Below are 16,377 nucleotides of genomic sequence, written 5' to 3' on the forward strand. Positions count from 1 at the left end.
AATTACACAGTTTAAAAAAAAAAAAAAGAAAGAAAGAAAATAATAAAGATATGTAACGCGTGTAATTCGCGCGTGAAAGCTTGCGATTCTTATCGCGCAGGCATATTGCTGTTTTATCCGCGTCTCACATCTCATACCTAGAATGAATTACTGGATCGTAAAGTACAAGATGTCGTAGAATAAATTAAACAAGATAATTATGCTGGCTGAGAACATTAACGCCATGGCATTATTGCAAGAGTCAGGGAGTATTATGGTGCTCAAACATTTAATTAAGCTACTTATTGTTAGATGCAATTTGGCTGTCTGCAGATGCGAAATGTTATCTAACAAGAAAAGTCTGTAAAATGTACGGAAAAACTGATCTGTTAATTTCTTCTCGGCAATGGTGAAATAATATATCCTATAATAATATAACCAATACGAGTGTTTTTCTTGTAAAATATGTTTGAAATTTGAACCTCTACACCCATATGTGACCATTAGCTTTTTCTATTTTTTTTTCTTGTTATTTATTTTTTCTATATTTACGTGCAATAATATGACAGAGAAAAATTCTTCTACAATTATTTAGTTGAAAAATAATTACATTTTATGATCTTTTTATGATCTTATGTTACTTTACAAACAAAAATTAATATACATATTAATTGCTTTGAAAAGAGAGAAAAAGGGTTAATTTTATCAATTAACTTGACGTCAAATAATTTTTTGACATTACATGCATATTATTTTATGTTTTCGTATAAGTTTAACGTTTTCGTTACATGTTATATTTCTTATATATATATAAGCTTATAATATACATATTATACTTTACTCTTTATTAAATTAATATTATATTTATATCATATAAATAGCGGATTTTTAGTCAATAAAAATTTTTTTAATCATACTTTTATATTTTATAACTTCATATACTATTTTCTACAAGATTAAAGTATTGCTTTCGTTCCTAATTAACGTATATTTGTTTCTGCATAATTTTATTTTTGTATTCGATTTGCAAGTTTGCCGTTATTACACGCTTTATTTTCCGATATCCGAATGATAATGCAATGCTTTCTATAAAATCCGCGCAATTTTTTGTCCCTTTTGCGGCGTCGTAATAATTGACCTGAGAAAGATGTATCCACTCTGGATTACAGATCGGCAAGGTCGATTCGGCAGCATACATATTTGTGGTTATCGAATTTTATTTTACAGGCGGTCACGTATGTGGTATTAAAAGCACCGTGTCTAAAATAACACAGAATAATGGCGATGCGCTGACGCGCGCGCGAGCTTTAACGCGTTTAATCGCACGTCAAAGCTTTATCCCGGAAAAAAATCATCCGAAGCGATGTCTATGGTAATTGTTCGTCGACGAATCATATATCCTACTATTTGCACGCGCGCGCGCGCGCGCGCATGTGGTTTGACTTCGAGCTTTAATTAATCGATTTATGCGATATATATTATAAGCGCGCTCGATAGCGAAAAGCTTGAGAACGAAATGGCAATTTCGATATTCTGCGAAAAATAAACATTGTATGTGCCAGTAGCAGGCGTTTACGCGTGGCTTATTGAATATACTCTATACATTTGCATCGTAAATTGCTGTGCCAAACATATTGCACGAATTGCGTCGGGTCCCCTTGTTATTCTTCGCTCTCTTTATTTTTCCAGTATTACCGGGGAGATTCAACATGAAATGCATAAAACTGTTCTCATGCTCGGTATTAACCACTTATCTTACTAATCCGAGGCAACTTAATCTTCGGATACGAGGAAGAAAAAATTATCCTGAGATAAGTCGAGCATTATTGAATTTTTCCGCTTAAATAATATGTATATATAAAATAAAGTTTTTTTTTTCATCCTCATATTTAATGCATACGAAATGAAATTAAAATGAAACTTTGGTGCAACGGGGGAATGAGAGGATGCTCTTTGACCAATTATTCGCCTGTGCAGTTATTCTAATAAGAATCGGCATATACATTTAATGGTTTTCTCTTCATTTAACGAGCCCGAGGTGCATTGCCTCGACTTATTTCGAGCGGAAAACTCACACCCGCGGAAAAATACAGGAAACGGCGGACGCAGAGCGCGCAAAAAGACACACCGGTATGCTGACATCTGCCAGAACCAGCCCGGAGCGACCCATTTATTTCCATGGGATTAGCCGAATTTCAGATTCCCTTATCGCTCTGGCAACGCGCGCGCTTATGCGTTCTACGAGCCGGCTCTAATTAGCGCCCGATGCTTGCTCTCCCGCGAGCGTCGCGCCGCCGTTTCTTGCCGTTGAAAATTCGCCGGCTGCCTTACCTTGTAATTTCCCACTTTCCTGATGGTACAAGAGAGAGCGACCTCTTTGCCGATGGCGGCGGTCACATTGCCAATCGGCTCGGAAAAGCTCGGCACATCTGTGAACCGAAAGAAGCATCGCGTTAATGCCTTCAATTAAATTTAAGTATCCTCAGATTCTTTATTCACGCAACGTAACTCTTTTATGATACTTTATAAAAATTCAATTGAAACTTTTTTAAACAAAATTCGAAGAAGAGAGGAGTAATGCTGTTCTCATTTACGTTTCGAAATAGATTGCCCGGATAAAAGTTAAGCTGTGTCGTACAGAACAACTTGTTGGAAATTCTTACGAGCGTAATTTTCATGACGTTCTTTGTGGCAGAACAATTTTTTAAACAAATATTTCAGGCAGATTATCGTATTTGGCGTCTTTTTAATATTGATCATTGAATAATCTTTATAATGGAAATGTCAAACATTAAAATTTTGTACCATTCTTCAAATGATTTAAGTGAACCGAATATAAAAATTATATTTGGAATCACCAAACTTATATCACCCGCCATATGATGCTGTTTGTTTGCTGAATATTTTATTGAAAATATTTGTTACAAAATAAGCGAAATATAATATACAATATATAAATATATAACATTGGTGTGCAGGTTGACAACAAAACGAAAAACATATTTAAAAACATATTATTTATAAAATATTTGGGTTGTTGTTACAAATATCGTAAATTATAATTATTGTTAATTATTGCAATATCATTTCTACGCGAAATAATTAAAATAAATATTTTGTCATGCATATATATTATTGATACTTTGATGATACGTCATATCTAGAAGCGATCAGGTTGAAATTATGAAATTAACACCGTGAGTTATACTATTTCTTGTAAAATAATGTTTCAAATATTTGGCCTCGTATAAATATATTATTATATATGAAATTTAGTACACGTTGCTTTGACATATATTTTATGCCACTCGAGGCAAATGTATACGATGTTCATGATTCGTTATTCTCGTTAAAACACACGTGACGGCGCAATAGCGACGATTAACGGCTTGTTGACGCGTATAATACCGTATTTCGAACGGTGAAATATAGTTTTAATTTCCTGTCAAGTCTCAAATTGTAGCTCGTTGACATAGATGACGATGCATCAAGTTGTTTCATGCATAAGAATGATACATGACCGATTACAAGACCGATATAAATATAATAATATTTATCAAAAAACACCAACTATGGAGAGAATTTGATGAATTCTTCATAACGATGGCGTTAATCTCAAATATTTCGGAATATTTCCTTCCTGAGTTTCGTGTAGCTTACAATAAATTCGTGCGTGCTCGCATATGTACATCTAATGCAAATGCCTCACACAAAGCGGTGTGAATACCATAGCTTACAATGTGCTCCTATATTATACGTAATCTCAGCATGAAGATAACTGAAGGAATTACACATTAATCAGCTGTATTAAAATTACCTAATGAAAATTTGCATGGTATCATATTACAAAAGCGTCATTTAATTTCCGATTACGATTAAGATCTGAGAACTTCAACTGTCACATCTGGTGGATAAAATCATATAACTGTCATATAACTGCTAGTGAGTTTGTTCCTTTCTTTTGAATGTATAAAATCTCGCGTGAATGTCATTTATTGTGGAATCTCATTGTTTAATGTTGAAAAGACTTATGCGATTTTTCAGCAAGTTCACATTAGATATTTTCGCTCTTATCATCTTTTTATCTCTAGAGGAAAATTACGTAATTGATCTCCCGAGTTCCCCAATTTTTCTGTAATAAAAGAATCTAGAGATTCATTCCTCTTGATTCATCCTTCCCGCTCTCGAGAACAATGCGCTGGTTTTATTTTACGAAAGCGTCGACGATTGTTTCCACCCGGCCGGCACCGTAAAATCGAGTCGGCGAATACGGTGCTAAGGAAAAAAGTTGCAAGGCGCTACACATTTTTATAAACGAAAAACCGTTCCTCGCCAGTGTGTAACATGGTGGAAGAAAAAACGAAAAGTTTAAACAACGCGTTCGGCTACATCGCGCACGGACACGTGGCGCGATATTGAAACACGCGCCAAGTCAAAAGTTTACAAATACTGTCTCATCGCCAAGTCATGCTTTTGGGGGATGCATCGGACGCGCAGCATCCGGCGGCATTTTGTCCCGATGCGTCGCGGTTGCATCGAACGGAAGTCGCGACTACAATCTGTCGATCGGCCAAATCGAAGATGCGATATTGCCAGATATTTCGAAATATGTCAAAACTGTATTTGAATCCTTGCGGCTGTTTCTTTCGCACGTAGCCAAGTCGGACGAGACAAAAGCGTTAGATGTGTTAGAGAGTCGCAGGGACTACTTTACAGGGGTCCGGGGCGATCTCCGCAAGCATAGAGTATCGGCGCAATATTATGATAAGATATTCACTGACAGAAACAGGAGCGGAAAGGAATTTTTAGCTTCCTCCGCCATCATCCCCGCAGCCGTATCTAGAATGTAATATAAGAAGACGTAGGGGAAAATAGTGATGTTACCCGTCTCGAGTGGCGAAACGTGGTGAAACGAGGGGATGAAGGGGGGGGGGAGGGCGGGGGAAAGGAGAGAAAGAGAAAGAAAGGAAAGTTACCGGCAAGAAACAAGAACGAAAGACTGAGGATCGAAGAGAGAGGAAGAGGCGGGAGCTGCAGAAATCGCTTCTCTCGAGAGGGATGATCCGCCACGAGCGGAGGTCGTATATGTGTGTATGTGTGTATAGATTCGCGCATGCACACTCGTACTGATCTTATTTTATGGCGAAATTATTCCGAGAGAAAAATAATTCAATCTCGCGGCACACAGGTTACGGTGGTAGCCGGCATCCGCGCTCCTATACTCGAATATATCGGTCGCATTTGCGGATTCGAAACGCGGATCGAAGAGCGGATTGGCTTTTACCTTTGGCTCTCGATATCGACGAGTACATTGATAATTACGTGAAAAATAAAAGCGGTGCCTCGAGAAAATTGATTCTGTCATTGCGTCGCATCCTTATTTTACTGTATCGTTTTATTGTTAATTTACACGAAACAAGAATAATGATACGAACATGCGATAAATTATATATATATATATATATATATATATATATATATATATATATATATATTACGCGGCACGTTGGGTTTTATATATTAATAAATATATTAATAAATTATTAATTTGATAAAAACTAAAGACGAAAGCGTGCCGTGTAAATATATATAATTTATTAACATCTACGAAAGGAATTGCTTATGCTTTGAAGCAAAATTTAAAAGTCACTTGGGACGATGGCGCAATGTGAATTTCTGGCTCGGGGCAATTCGTTCAAATATTCGATTTTATGTAATACAGCGTAGGGAATAGTTATAAAAAAATAGTAATGTGCCGATATTACATTTTTTAGAAAAATGTCCACTTTGAGTATGCGTAATTTACGATATAGTAGTTCTTTTTTAGACACGAGCCACATGAAGAAAATAACAATATAATAACCGAATATTTTCGATACTATTTGAAATATCAAAAAATTGTTTCAAATTTTCAAGTTCGAAAGAGAACGTGTTCGCATCTGCTACAAAAATCCTATATAGCAATCGAGCAGTTAAGCGTATATAAAAAAAAATCAGGTATCAGATTTTGCAGTTAAAGTCGTTATCGCTCGTAACTTAAAAAACAGCATGTAAAGCAAAAAAAAAAGGGTTGTCGGAAAGCCCTCCCTTGAAATATTCACGAATTTTAAAAATATTGTTTTTCTTTTATATTTAACTTTTAGCGAGCGGCATTTTATATGGAAATATTTGGAAAAATGTGGATCTCTCTCTCGCTGAATACGTATGTTAAATGGAAATTACTGACATAGAATTAAATTAGATAAAATAATTAATGTACATATAAAATAAAAATTATTTTTATTCATAATACAATGTTTATATTATATAGGTTTAATTTAACAATGAGCTTTAGTATGTCATTTTTTATTATTACAAAGTCAGTGCATTTTATGTTCGTTAATGTGTTAATTTTACACAATGCTATATGTATACATGCATGTATAGCTTTATACTTTGCTATTTACATTGTATCACGATCGCGATCGCGTTTGTAGGATATCGGCAAATGCGGTAGCGAACAAAAATAGTGGCGGTCAGTAGTAAAAGTAAGGCACGAATCCGACGCGGTATCGTTATTCCCTTCCACGTCGTAAAATACGTAACTACGTTAGCGGCTTTAAGCAATCGAGATTCGAATCGCGATAAAACGGTTGCACCGTTTCTATAGCAGCTTCTCTGCGGGAAGTCTCCGGCGAGAAACTTGATATGAAAATAAATGGGCGCAGCGTATCGCCCGACGCGGTAAAGAATCTGGGAGAATTCGGGCGTGTACGACGACGTTAAACCAAACAATATTGTACTCGTGATACATGTGAACACATTAGGTATCCCAATCGAGCTATAAATCCGTCACATCGCGGAGCATATTTTTTTTTTTTCTAAGCGCATAGTATATAAATAACTGCGAAGGTTACGTGATAAATCTCCACGATCGTTGAACAATTTTTGCAAAATCACTCAGTTTTTCGACAGGATTGACATTTTGCAAAATCACTCAGTTTTTCGACAGGATTGACATTTTTGGAAAAATGATAGAAGTGGAGCTGACTGGAAAGAGTGATATAACTGTATGGAAGAATTTAAAAATGGAGAGAGGTCAATGCAATTCATGAAACTTCATGAATATGATTGTAAGCGTCACCAGGATGAAAGGAAGAATTATCGCAAACGGTAATTTTACCTTTCTGTCCTCTAGAATTATACGTTTTTATTCGGCGAATGTTTCATTTTCATTATTCATGAGTTTTGAAAATGAATTTACCGACTTAATGAATTAAGAACATCATGTGAAAAGCGCACTGAAAGTCAATAATTTCAACATATTCATGAATTACACTATCCATGAATACTTGGGTAGATGAACGGTTAATCGGATCGGCTAACGATGTTAAACGAAGTTAAAAAATAACTAAAGAAGAAGGGCCAATATCTGCTATACCACCATGTACGCGCGCGAATAACTTTGCCGAGCTATCGCAGTTTTCACATCGTTTGTAAATACCAGGTTGATGCTGCTATATGCGCAAAATTTTTCGAATCGAAATAAAATGGAGGGACTAAACGAGATTGAGTCGCGATTAAAGCCGATTGCCAATATTTGAAAATAAAAGGGGAGAGACTCACGCGCGACGCCCAAACGTCCATGCCACAATAACGCGTTCTAACTCAGCTTTCGTCCGCGCTGCGAACATAAATCTTCGACAGCGTCTTATACGCGGAATTTTTGACTTGGAGAGAGAGCTGCTGGAAAATAGGTCCTAAGATCGAAATCGGCCTGCAGTCAGAAAAAGGTGGGGGAGAGGGGCTAGGAGGCGAAGACTCGCACGTCGATGTTCGACAGAACGAAATATCGCCAGACGTATTTCACAGATCTTACGGACATACCATCCACCGGCGATACATACCGACACGACGTAGAGCCGAGATACCGGCGATGCACCAAGAGTTGCAGAGGCTGAAAGACGGAGAAATGTTTCTATACATGTCGATGCACGATGTTGCCGTGCCCGTACGGACAGGTTATCGTGAATGGAGAATCGCGGGGACCGATACTTTTTGCCGCTATGCATGAGAGAAACGTATGTTCCAGCTACGATGCACGCTGCAAGATCGTGTTTTCGACAAATGATCCTCTTATTTCGGTCGCGCATCTCGCCGTTATGCAAAATGCACCGCGATGCATCGGAATCATTCGCTGGAGGATATTCACAAAATAGACTTGGGTTTTCGAAAAGTTATTTATTTCGCCACTCTAAATTTGTCTGTTTATAAAAAATAAAAACAAATAAAATAATAAAAATAAAATGTATAATAATATGTACTAATTAATATACACACAGGCATTCTTTTAATAGATTTTAAAATAAATACGAAACACATTATTACGGATTTTTATTAAATATGGATTATTTTTGACATTTTATTTATACGTAAATATATTACGATGTATATGTTCTTGATATTAAGAAAGTATTAAAAGCATTCAAGCTTAAAGTTTGGCAAATCCACAAATATAATAAATTTAAATCCTCTTAACGCATTTAAATCTTCTTAACACGTCAAAAGGGTTGACAATAAATATTATTAGCAGTCATGATAAATACGGTGAGAAATGGACAACGCGATAACAATGATGAAAGCATATCGCGTAAAATTGATTTAGCTCGTTCATCGCGTTATGTCGGAAAATTGACGACGTTAGATTATTGATAGACGCAGAATAAAAATGATCGCATAATGTCCCATGAAATTGATTTAATTTTTATTTATAAGTACGATAATATAAAAAAGACAAAATTTTTTGAAAATTTTCTACGATCATTCAGTAGTTTAAAGCATCTAATTGCACTGACGGATTTATTTATATAATTTCATATATAAAAAAATATTAATCAACTGGACGAAAAATATTTTTTAGATCCTTCTTTTTTATAGAAAAGAAAGGTATAATGTAAATTTAATCATAGAATTTATAATTTCATTATCGATATTTTTAGAGAGAAAAATTTTGCATTTTAAAGAGATGATAAAACTAATTATAGGCAAAATCCTCGTTGGAATATCCACGTCAAAGAGTTTCGTTTTTAGTTTTTAGATATTATTAGATACAACAAAATAGCGCAACAAATCTTATGAGCATAAATCTACTAATATAGTGACAGATAAATGTTTCAGCAACAGTGGAGACGAGCGGCACAAAATTTGCATTCTTTATCTCAATAGAGCGAATACAAGCCGAATGACGAAGTCTATCCCACGTTTTATGCAAATTTTATCGTACTTGGAATGCTAACTCGCTTAAATCGGCCCGCGATCGCTAGTTTGGCATTAATTGTCGACTATTCTCTCACCTGGTCTTTGACTCTCTAAACACTCAAATTACATTGTTACTGACGGGTGGGACGTGTATTGTGTTGAGTTAATAAGAATCGCCGCGGACAAGCGGGATGAATCGGGGCCATTAATGCCCTGAAGGAGAGAGCCCCGAGAAAGTGATATTTTCTTTAAACGAGAGTTTAACAAAGTTCCCGGTTATTACGACAGAATAGCCAACTTGCGTGATAAGAGGAGTACTGAGGGTAGAAACGCGAGACACGGCCAACTTCTCGCTTCCCCAGAAGGGTAAATATTTTTCTTTTCCTTTTTCGGTGCGCGCGAGGCTCAGCAAATTTTTATCTCGAGCAAGAGCATTAATTTGAGAAAAAACGATGAGAAAACCTTGAAAGTTTGGCTACCGCGCTCACGACGTCTACGAGACACCGTCGTAGTCTTTGCTTCTCGCTTCGTTGTGCATTCGTGTTGCTCTCTTAAAATCAAAACTTAACTTTCATCACGAAACTTTAGTATCGTTTTACATTTATCAAATCTTTTTACGTATTTCAATATTTTTACGTGATTGTGAATATTTCTCGATATCATCATTGCGTTAATGTCATCACTATAACAATATTATGTTATTTAGATTTGATAAAATAAATAATTAAATTTTCCGAAATTTATTGCAATGATCTTATTAATATTTGCATGATTTGCACGATGTTTGACGATTGTAAAATAAAACAATATTCCTTGCGTAATTAATATCCAATTTGTGACAGAAATACAGCGGTTTTTAACGAAGCTTTATCAAAAAAGAGCAAAGACGCAACATCTAAAACATTCATATATTGAAATATACATATAATATAATGAAAAAAAAACTTGTGCTTTTGACAACATATTTACAACCGCGTATATTTTAAAGCCTCGACACATTGCTGAATATAATCGGTGTCTCTGCTGCACTGTTTATGTTATTCGCAAGAAAGTGCCTCGTAATACTCTGCAGTCAAATTAAGGCACGAAGTTTCGCAAGAGGCTAACGCGATGCAATATATTCGTGCGTTAGATTAATTAAGATACCTCGTAAGACTTTTACATAATTACACCGTGAATATAATTCGCATTATCTTTTTCTTTATGAAAAAAGCCTCAAGGCTTATTTTGATCGTTGGCTCTCCTTACTTCTCATATAAAATGAATGTATCAAAATATTTGTGCATTGCTTTATATTATATTCATAACATAATTAATGAAATGCACGCCAATTTATGTTACGCAATGATTAATATATAATTGCGCGGTGAAATTTCCGTAGAAGATTTAATAACGCAATGTACGCACGATACTGCGATTGACGCATAAAGCGTAATTATATACAACTTACGATTAATAAATACGAGCGCGTCGGTTTCGCGAAAGGAGAGACACCATCTGCGTGTGCAACGTTTAAAGTCTCATTTAACCTCGTCGTCGACCGATTTTAACGCGTTTACGACTGCTTATTAAAATCCATTGCGGCCACCGGGCTCGTTTTCGAAACGCAATACAGCATCTACTGTAGTTGTCTCCATCAATGACGTATAATCACGCCTGCAAACATTTTTCACCGTGCACAGACGCAAAAGATTGAAATACCTTCACTGCAAATACATTTTTTTTTTTTTTATATTGTATGACGCGGTTTTAATAAGATTAACGAGGTTCATAAAAAATGAAAATAATCTAGATGCTCAGAATAAAAACTAGGCTAGTACTAAAATTTGAAGATAAAAAATAGAAATCTGAAAGTTTGTGCCGTTTTTTTTTAAATCGTTATGAAATATAATGAATAAGTATAATACGGAAAATGATGTTTTGCAAAATATAATTGCTTTTGACATGCGAAGAACTATATTAATTGGCGTACCTTATATTTTTCATGTTCACCTTTTTTGGATAGATTTCTTGATTATGAGAACATTAATTTTTTCTTATACAATATCCCGCAATCTGTATTATATATTTCGCTTCTTTATTAAATATTTCGTAAGGTTTCTCTGAAGTTTCTGTGCGCGCGTTGTGTTTCATATTTTCCTTGAAACTCTTATTCGTGCGCGCTCTTCCATATTTATCTCGAACTTTTCTCAATGTAAATATGATACTGGCAAAATCACTTTTTTAAATTCTACTTTTTTTTTAATTCTTCGTAAGACATAAGATAAATGTTCAACGGCGGCTTTATAACACGATAAAATTATTTTCTAATAAAAAAACGCATCGGGCATATACGAAATAACGTATAACCTTCCAAGTTAGATTTCACTTTATTTACCAACAGTGGAATTTTGTTATTAAATTTAAGCAATATTTTTTTGATGTACACGACACATGTTTGCATTTTTGCATTAAGCTTTTTACATGCACACGCAAACTGCGAGCTTTTTACAAGACTGGATTTGTTTGATGTAATAATATATAACATAGCAACTGGCAACTGTTAATGCTGAAAGAGTAGATAGTTAAATAATGCTTTTTTGCTAGCCTTGTTGTCAGAAGTGAGTAACACCAATTATATAGCACATGTCAAAGCGAAATGGCGGCCACAGTGTAGAGAATGGGTGGAGGCTTAGCATACGAATATCCGATTCTCTGTTTGTGGGTTGCTACGGCGGGTCTGATTTACATAGTTATTATGATATTATGCGGCTGCAAAAGGATTTTTATCATCAGCGCTGTCTACACCAGGGGGAAAAGGAGGTACAAGCTGTGACATACGCTTCCTCTTCTTCTCCGTCGCTTTTTTATCGTGTTTACAATGCTGTCAAATTCTATTCTCTTGTACATCATTCTTTTGCGTATGTGAAAGCTTACATATCGAAAGTCTACAATGAGTATTATCGCAAAAATACAAAAAAATAATTATTTAAGAAAAGAAGTATCTTATCATATCATCGTTCATCACTTTTTTCTTCTTGCACTTTCTTTGTTTTTTCCTCACAAAATTTGTTACTTTTATTTGGTATCAACTTGGCAGATTTAAATTTCAGATTTGCTAATTTATATTGCGATAATTGAACTTTTACTTTATTCATTAGTTATTTTTTTTTTTTATTTGTTTTTAAAACTTTTATTAGATTATTTTAGGAATAGAGTAAATGAAAATATTTTTAATATTAAGATGAGAGACATAGGATGAACTTTGATATCTGTAATAAATGTCTAAAAGGTCTCTCACGAAAAAGTATCTTTTGATATTCTAGCATATTAATAAAGATTCGGATTTTTCAAAAGCTTTTTTTGTGAAACTGATGACATAAGCGGATTATTGAACCATTACTAAAAGTCAAGAAGTCTTATAAATTTTTCTAGCTTTATTAGTTACTTATTATCTTTTTCTTCCTTATTCTTATTTATTTAAAAATAGCATTAATTATTGATATATTTCTTTTTTTAATTGATGTGTATGTGTGCGTGTGTGTGTGTGTGTGTGTGTGTGAGTGATTATATTTTATCTGCATATCATGGTCAACATTTATGTATTACATATAGAAATAATGCTAATTTTCTTATTTAAGAAAATTTAAACTTTAAATTTAAACTTTTTTCCTTTTAAACTTTAAATTTATTATTTCTTAAATTGTGTAATGAATATTAATCATATAAAATAAATAAAACATATTTGTAGAAAATATATGATATCGAATATTTAAAAAAAGCGTTGGTAATAACAGATATATATTTATTTAAATGGACTGAAAATCGATAGATAACAGATATTGTAACAGTGAGTTTAGCATTTTGAGCGGAAGAAAATACTTCAATTGCACTTTGTTTCAAGCGTGCACTTTATAACCGAGAGGCATAGCTTTCTCATTCCTGAAAAGAAAATCGCAAACGATCGCAAACATGACGCGGGCAATTTTCCAAGTGATTTTCAAACGTACACGTGTAATGGGCGAGAAGAATCGATATTTCTCGCAGCTCACGTCGAATGTCGGTGGTAATCGATCAGCGGCAGAGAATTCGACTTGAGAACCTAATAAATGCCCGTCCGACTCTTCCTCACCTCGGACGGAGGCTAAGCGACGCGATACCAAAGCGGATTATTGAAACGCTACTCGAAGTCGAAGGCGAGAGGAGGGAGGAAAAGTCCGTCGGTCTTAGCCAGATTCGCGAGAGTTTAAATTCTCACGGTTCCTGAAACTTTTCTCTATCACGCCACGCCGCTTGGGGTCGTAAATATATACCCTCCCTTTGGCCCGTTCGCTATCCATCCTTTCCCCCTCGTCCCTTTCCACGCTTAGAGAGTAACGCAAGCTGTTACACTGTTCGATCCCCAAATACCGCCGTTGCATCTCGCTGACGAAAACATAACCACCTCTTCCTGGTGGATAGCGATGATAACGGCTCACTGTCCTCGAACCGATGCATTTACCACCGCCACCGTCGACTACGCCGCGATAATTCCATTTCCGCGAAGCGGCGCGAATTCGAAGTTTAATTAATCGAATTCGCGCCCATGTTATCTTCGGCCATCCGAATCTCTCTCTCTCTCTCTCTCTCTTAGTTTCTCAGTCTGTCTTGCTCTTCCTACCTCCAGCTCTACCCTCTGGAGACACAAGCTTCGATTCCGGAAATTAGTAAGATCGCACATGCGGAACACGGAGGTTTCCCGCCTGCTGGAGCACTATGCATATATACGCGCGTACCTTAACATTACATGCATACCGATACACATCGATACGTATATGCAATTCGGTGTGCACACTCGCTTTACATAATGCACGTCATCTTGCTGCCTCCTTGTTCGGTCGGTCGGTTAATACGATACGGAAATATGTATATCGTTCTGAGACGCGGCGAAAAGTTTGCCGGAGAGTCAACGAGAAATTTACAAACATTGAACGCGCTCGTTCAAGCGCCTTGAAAACGGTCCTTTTATTGCCTTTTCTTTCTCGTTTCTCGTGTGAAAACGAGATCGATATTGATCAAGATTGTTGAGATGGTGTAACTGAATCTATTGCTCCGAGGAACAAAAAAAGCACTGAGGATATTAATGTAAACAAGTTGTTGTGCGGGATAGAGTGGTTGGATCACTCTCCTGTTTTCTTTTTTTTTTTTTTTTATTTCTCGTATAATATATTTTCTGTCTGTAATTAAAATTTATTTTAATTAAACTAAATTTTACGTTTACTTGAAATTAATTGAACATTAAGGACTTGTTGTATATTAGAAGTTTCGGAGTTTAGTTTGTAAACTGCTTGAGATTAACTGTATGGCGATGTAATGCAACGTTAACAGTGTTGGAACATAATTCGCAAGCCGCTTCATTTCACTCGCGTGTAACGGCGAAAATTATTAGCCTTTCAACATTTTCGTTGAACAAGGGATTTTGTTGCGTAAAGCATGGCCGCTGAATTTCTCATCCTTTATGGTGTGGTGACTATAGTTTTACCTGTTGCAATAAACACCGCCGGGTATATAGGCGGCTGTCGGGCGTATGTGTCGCGCGACGTGCGAAGAATTAAATATTTCAGCGTTAAATAGAAGCGGTGCATATTTTTTTTGCGCGCGCGAAAAGAGAGATGCAACATACGCAGAGCGCCGCATGTATTCACCGGCGTAGAAGAAACAGGGAGCTATAAATATGCGACCGCAGTTGCTAACATTTTTTTTATCGCTCAGCTGTAAGTGTGGACGGAGCGTGTGCGAGAGGATGCGCGAAATTGGGTTTAAAATTTCCGACCGGACGATAGATGCGCGCCTGTATGCAGATATGCGTGTGCATACGCGCGCAAATAGCGGACATATATATGCGTATATATTACGCACTCACAATTCACCTCACGCTCCTTCGTCCTTTAATACGAGCCTGTGCACGTATGCCTGGTAGCGTGTCCTTAACGTGTAAGAAGATTACTACTAGTACGTGAGCGCGGCCGGGAAACTATGCTTGAAACTATTTCTCATTCACCATATAGGCGTATAGCACATATTAATATTAAGCGCATGTGCTGTACAAACATGTGCGCACCGGTTGTGTTACGGGATGTGATACTCTGTGTCTTAGAAGTTACGCACTTTCCCTGATGTGTACAGACTTGCGGAAGTCGAAAGTACGAAGAGCGATTGTTTCGGTATCATCGATTATTTTAGAATTAATCCGGTATGTATATTACACACAGGTAAAAGGTTTGTTGAATTGAAATTTATGTGTAAGTTTAGGTGTCTAACTAACGAATCATATTTATGGGCGTGCAATTTAAATCCTTTCAGACATCGGCACCGTAAATCTCGAGTGTTTATTTTTTAATTACAAATAATAAAGACTTCTTGCTTATGTTGCAACAGCTTTTTAATTAGCGCGCTAATTGGCATTACATCTAGACATCACGTCTCAGTGACACAAAATAAAACGCTATGAAAGGTTTCATTTAAAAATCAGATTTTGCTCGCAAACAAGAAACGTTTTTCTTCAAATCCCATTTAATATATATTTAAGCTTCATTTTTCGCAGGATTTTTGAAGGGGTGAAAAAGAATTCTCACAGACAATTACGCGCACTCTAATAAAAAATAATTGATGTCTAATAGTTACTAAAATTATAATTTATTAAATGATTAAAACGTTGATGTTGGCGATCTTCTAATGATAGCGAATAACGATGCGAATTTCTCGAAGCGAGGAAAACGTTATTTCAAATTTGTTCGCGACAATTGAAACGGTCGAGAGAAGATGCCCAACGTTCCTGTGTACCTGCACCAATTGCATGCGCTCCGATGCTGATGTATACCTATATAATCGCAAATGTAATTGGTTCTATACATGGTCCATGTCCTTAACGTTACACATTACGTCGAAGCTTCCTCGGCGTTAACACAGTGCTCAGATGCGAAGCGACTACCCAGCCTCGAGATGATGGTCGAAGCCGTAACGGCTGTGTTGTGTAAACGTAGTTAACTACGGTAACGAAACACATTTTGCTGGCTATACGTGCGGACACGCGCATATATATATATATATATATATATATATATATATATATATATATATCAGTTATGTAGTATAAGCTAACATGTAAAAGGGCTTTGCCATGGAATACTCTCGGAGGATCGC

General features: G+C 36.1%; 1 protein-coding gene across 4 annotated transcripts in view; it reads right to left on the reverse strand.

The window, feature by feature from the left end:
• LOC126858518 (lachesin-like) overlaps nucleotides 1-16,377 on the reverse strand; it is a 47,137-nt gene that overhangs the window by 19,204 nt on the left and 11,556 nt on the right. For all 4 annotated transcript variants that reach the window (XM_050608922.1, XM_050608919.1, XM_050608920.1 and 1 more), the window contains exon 3: nucleotides 2,311-2,408. In XM_050608922.1, coding sequence (XP_050464879.1) covers nucleotides 2,311-2,408 — 98 coding nt within the window. The remainder of the gene's footprint in view (nucleotides 1-2,310; nucleotides 2,409-16,377) is intronic.

Source organism: Cataglyphis hispanica, chromosome 25 (assembly GCF_021464435.1).
Source record: "Cataglyphis hispanica isolate Lineage 1 chromosome 25, ULB_Chis1_1.0, whole genome shotgun sequence".
NCBI classification, from domain to species: domain Eukaryota; kingdom Metazoa; phylum Arthropoda; class Insecta; order Hymenoptera; family Formicidae; genus Cataglyphis; species Cataglyphis hispanica.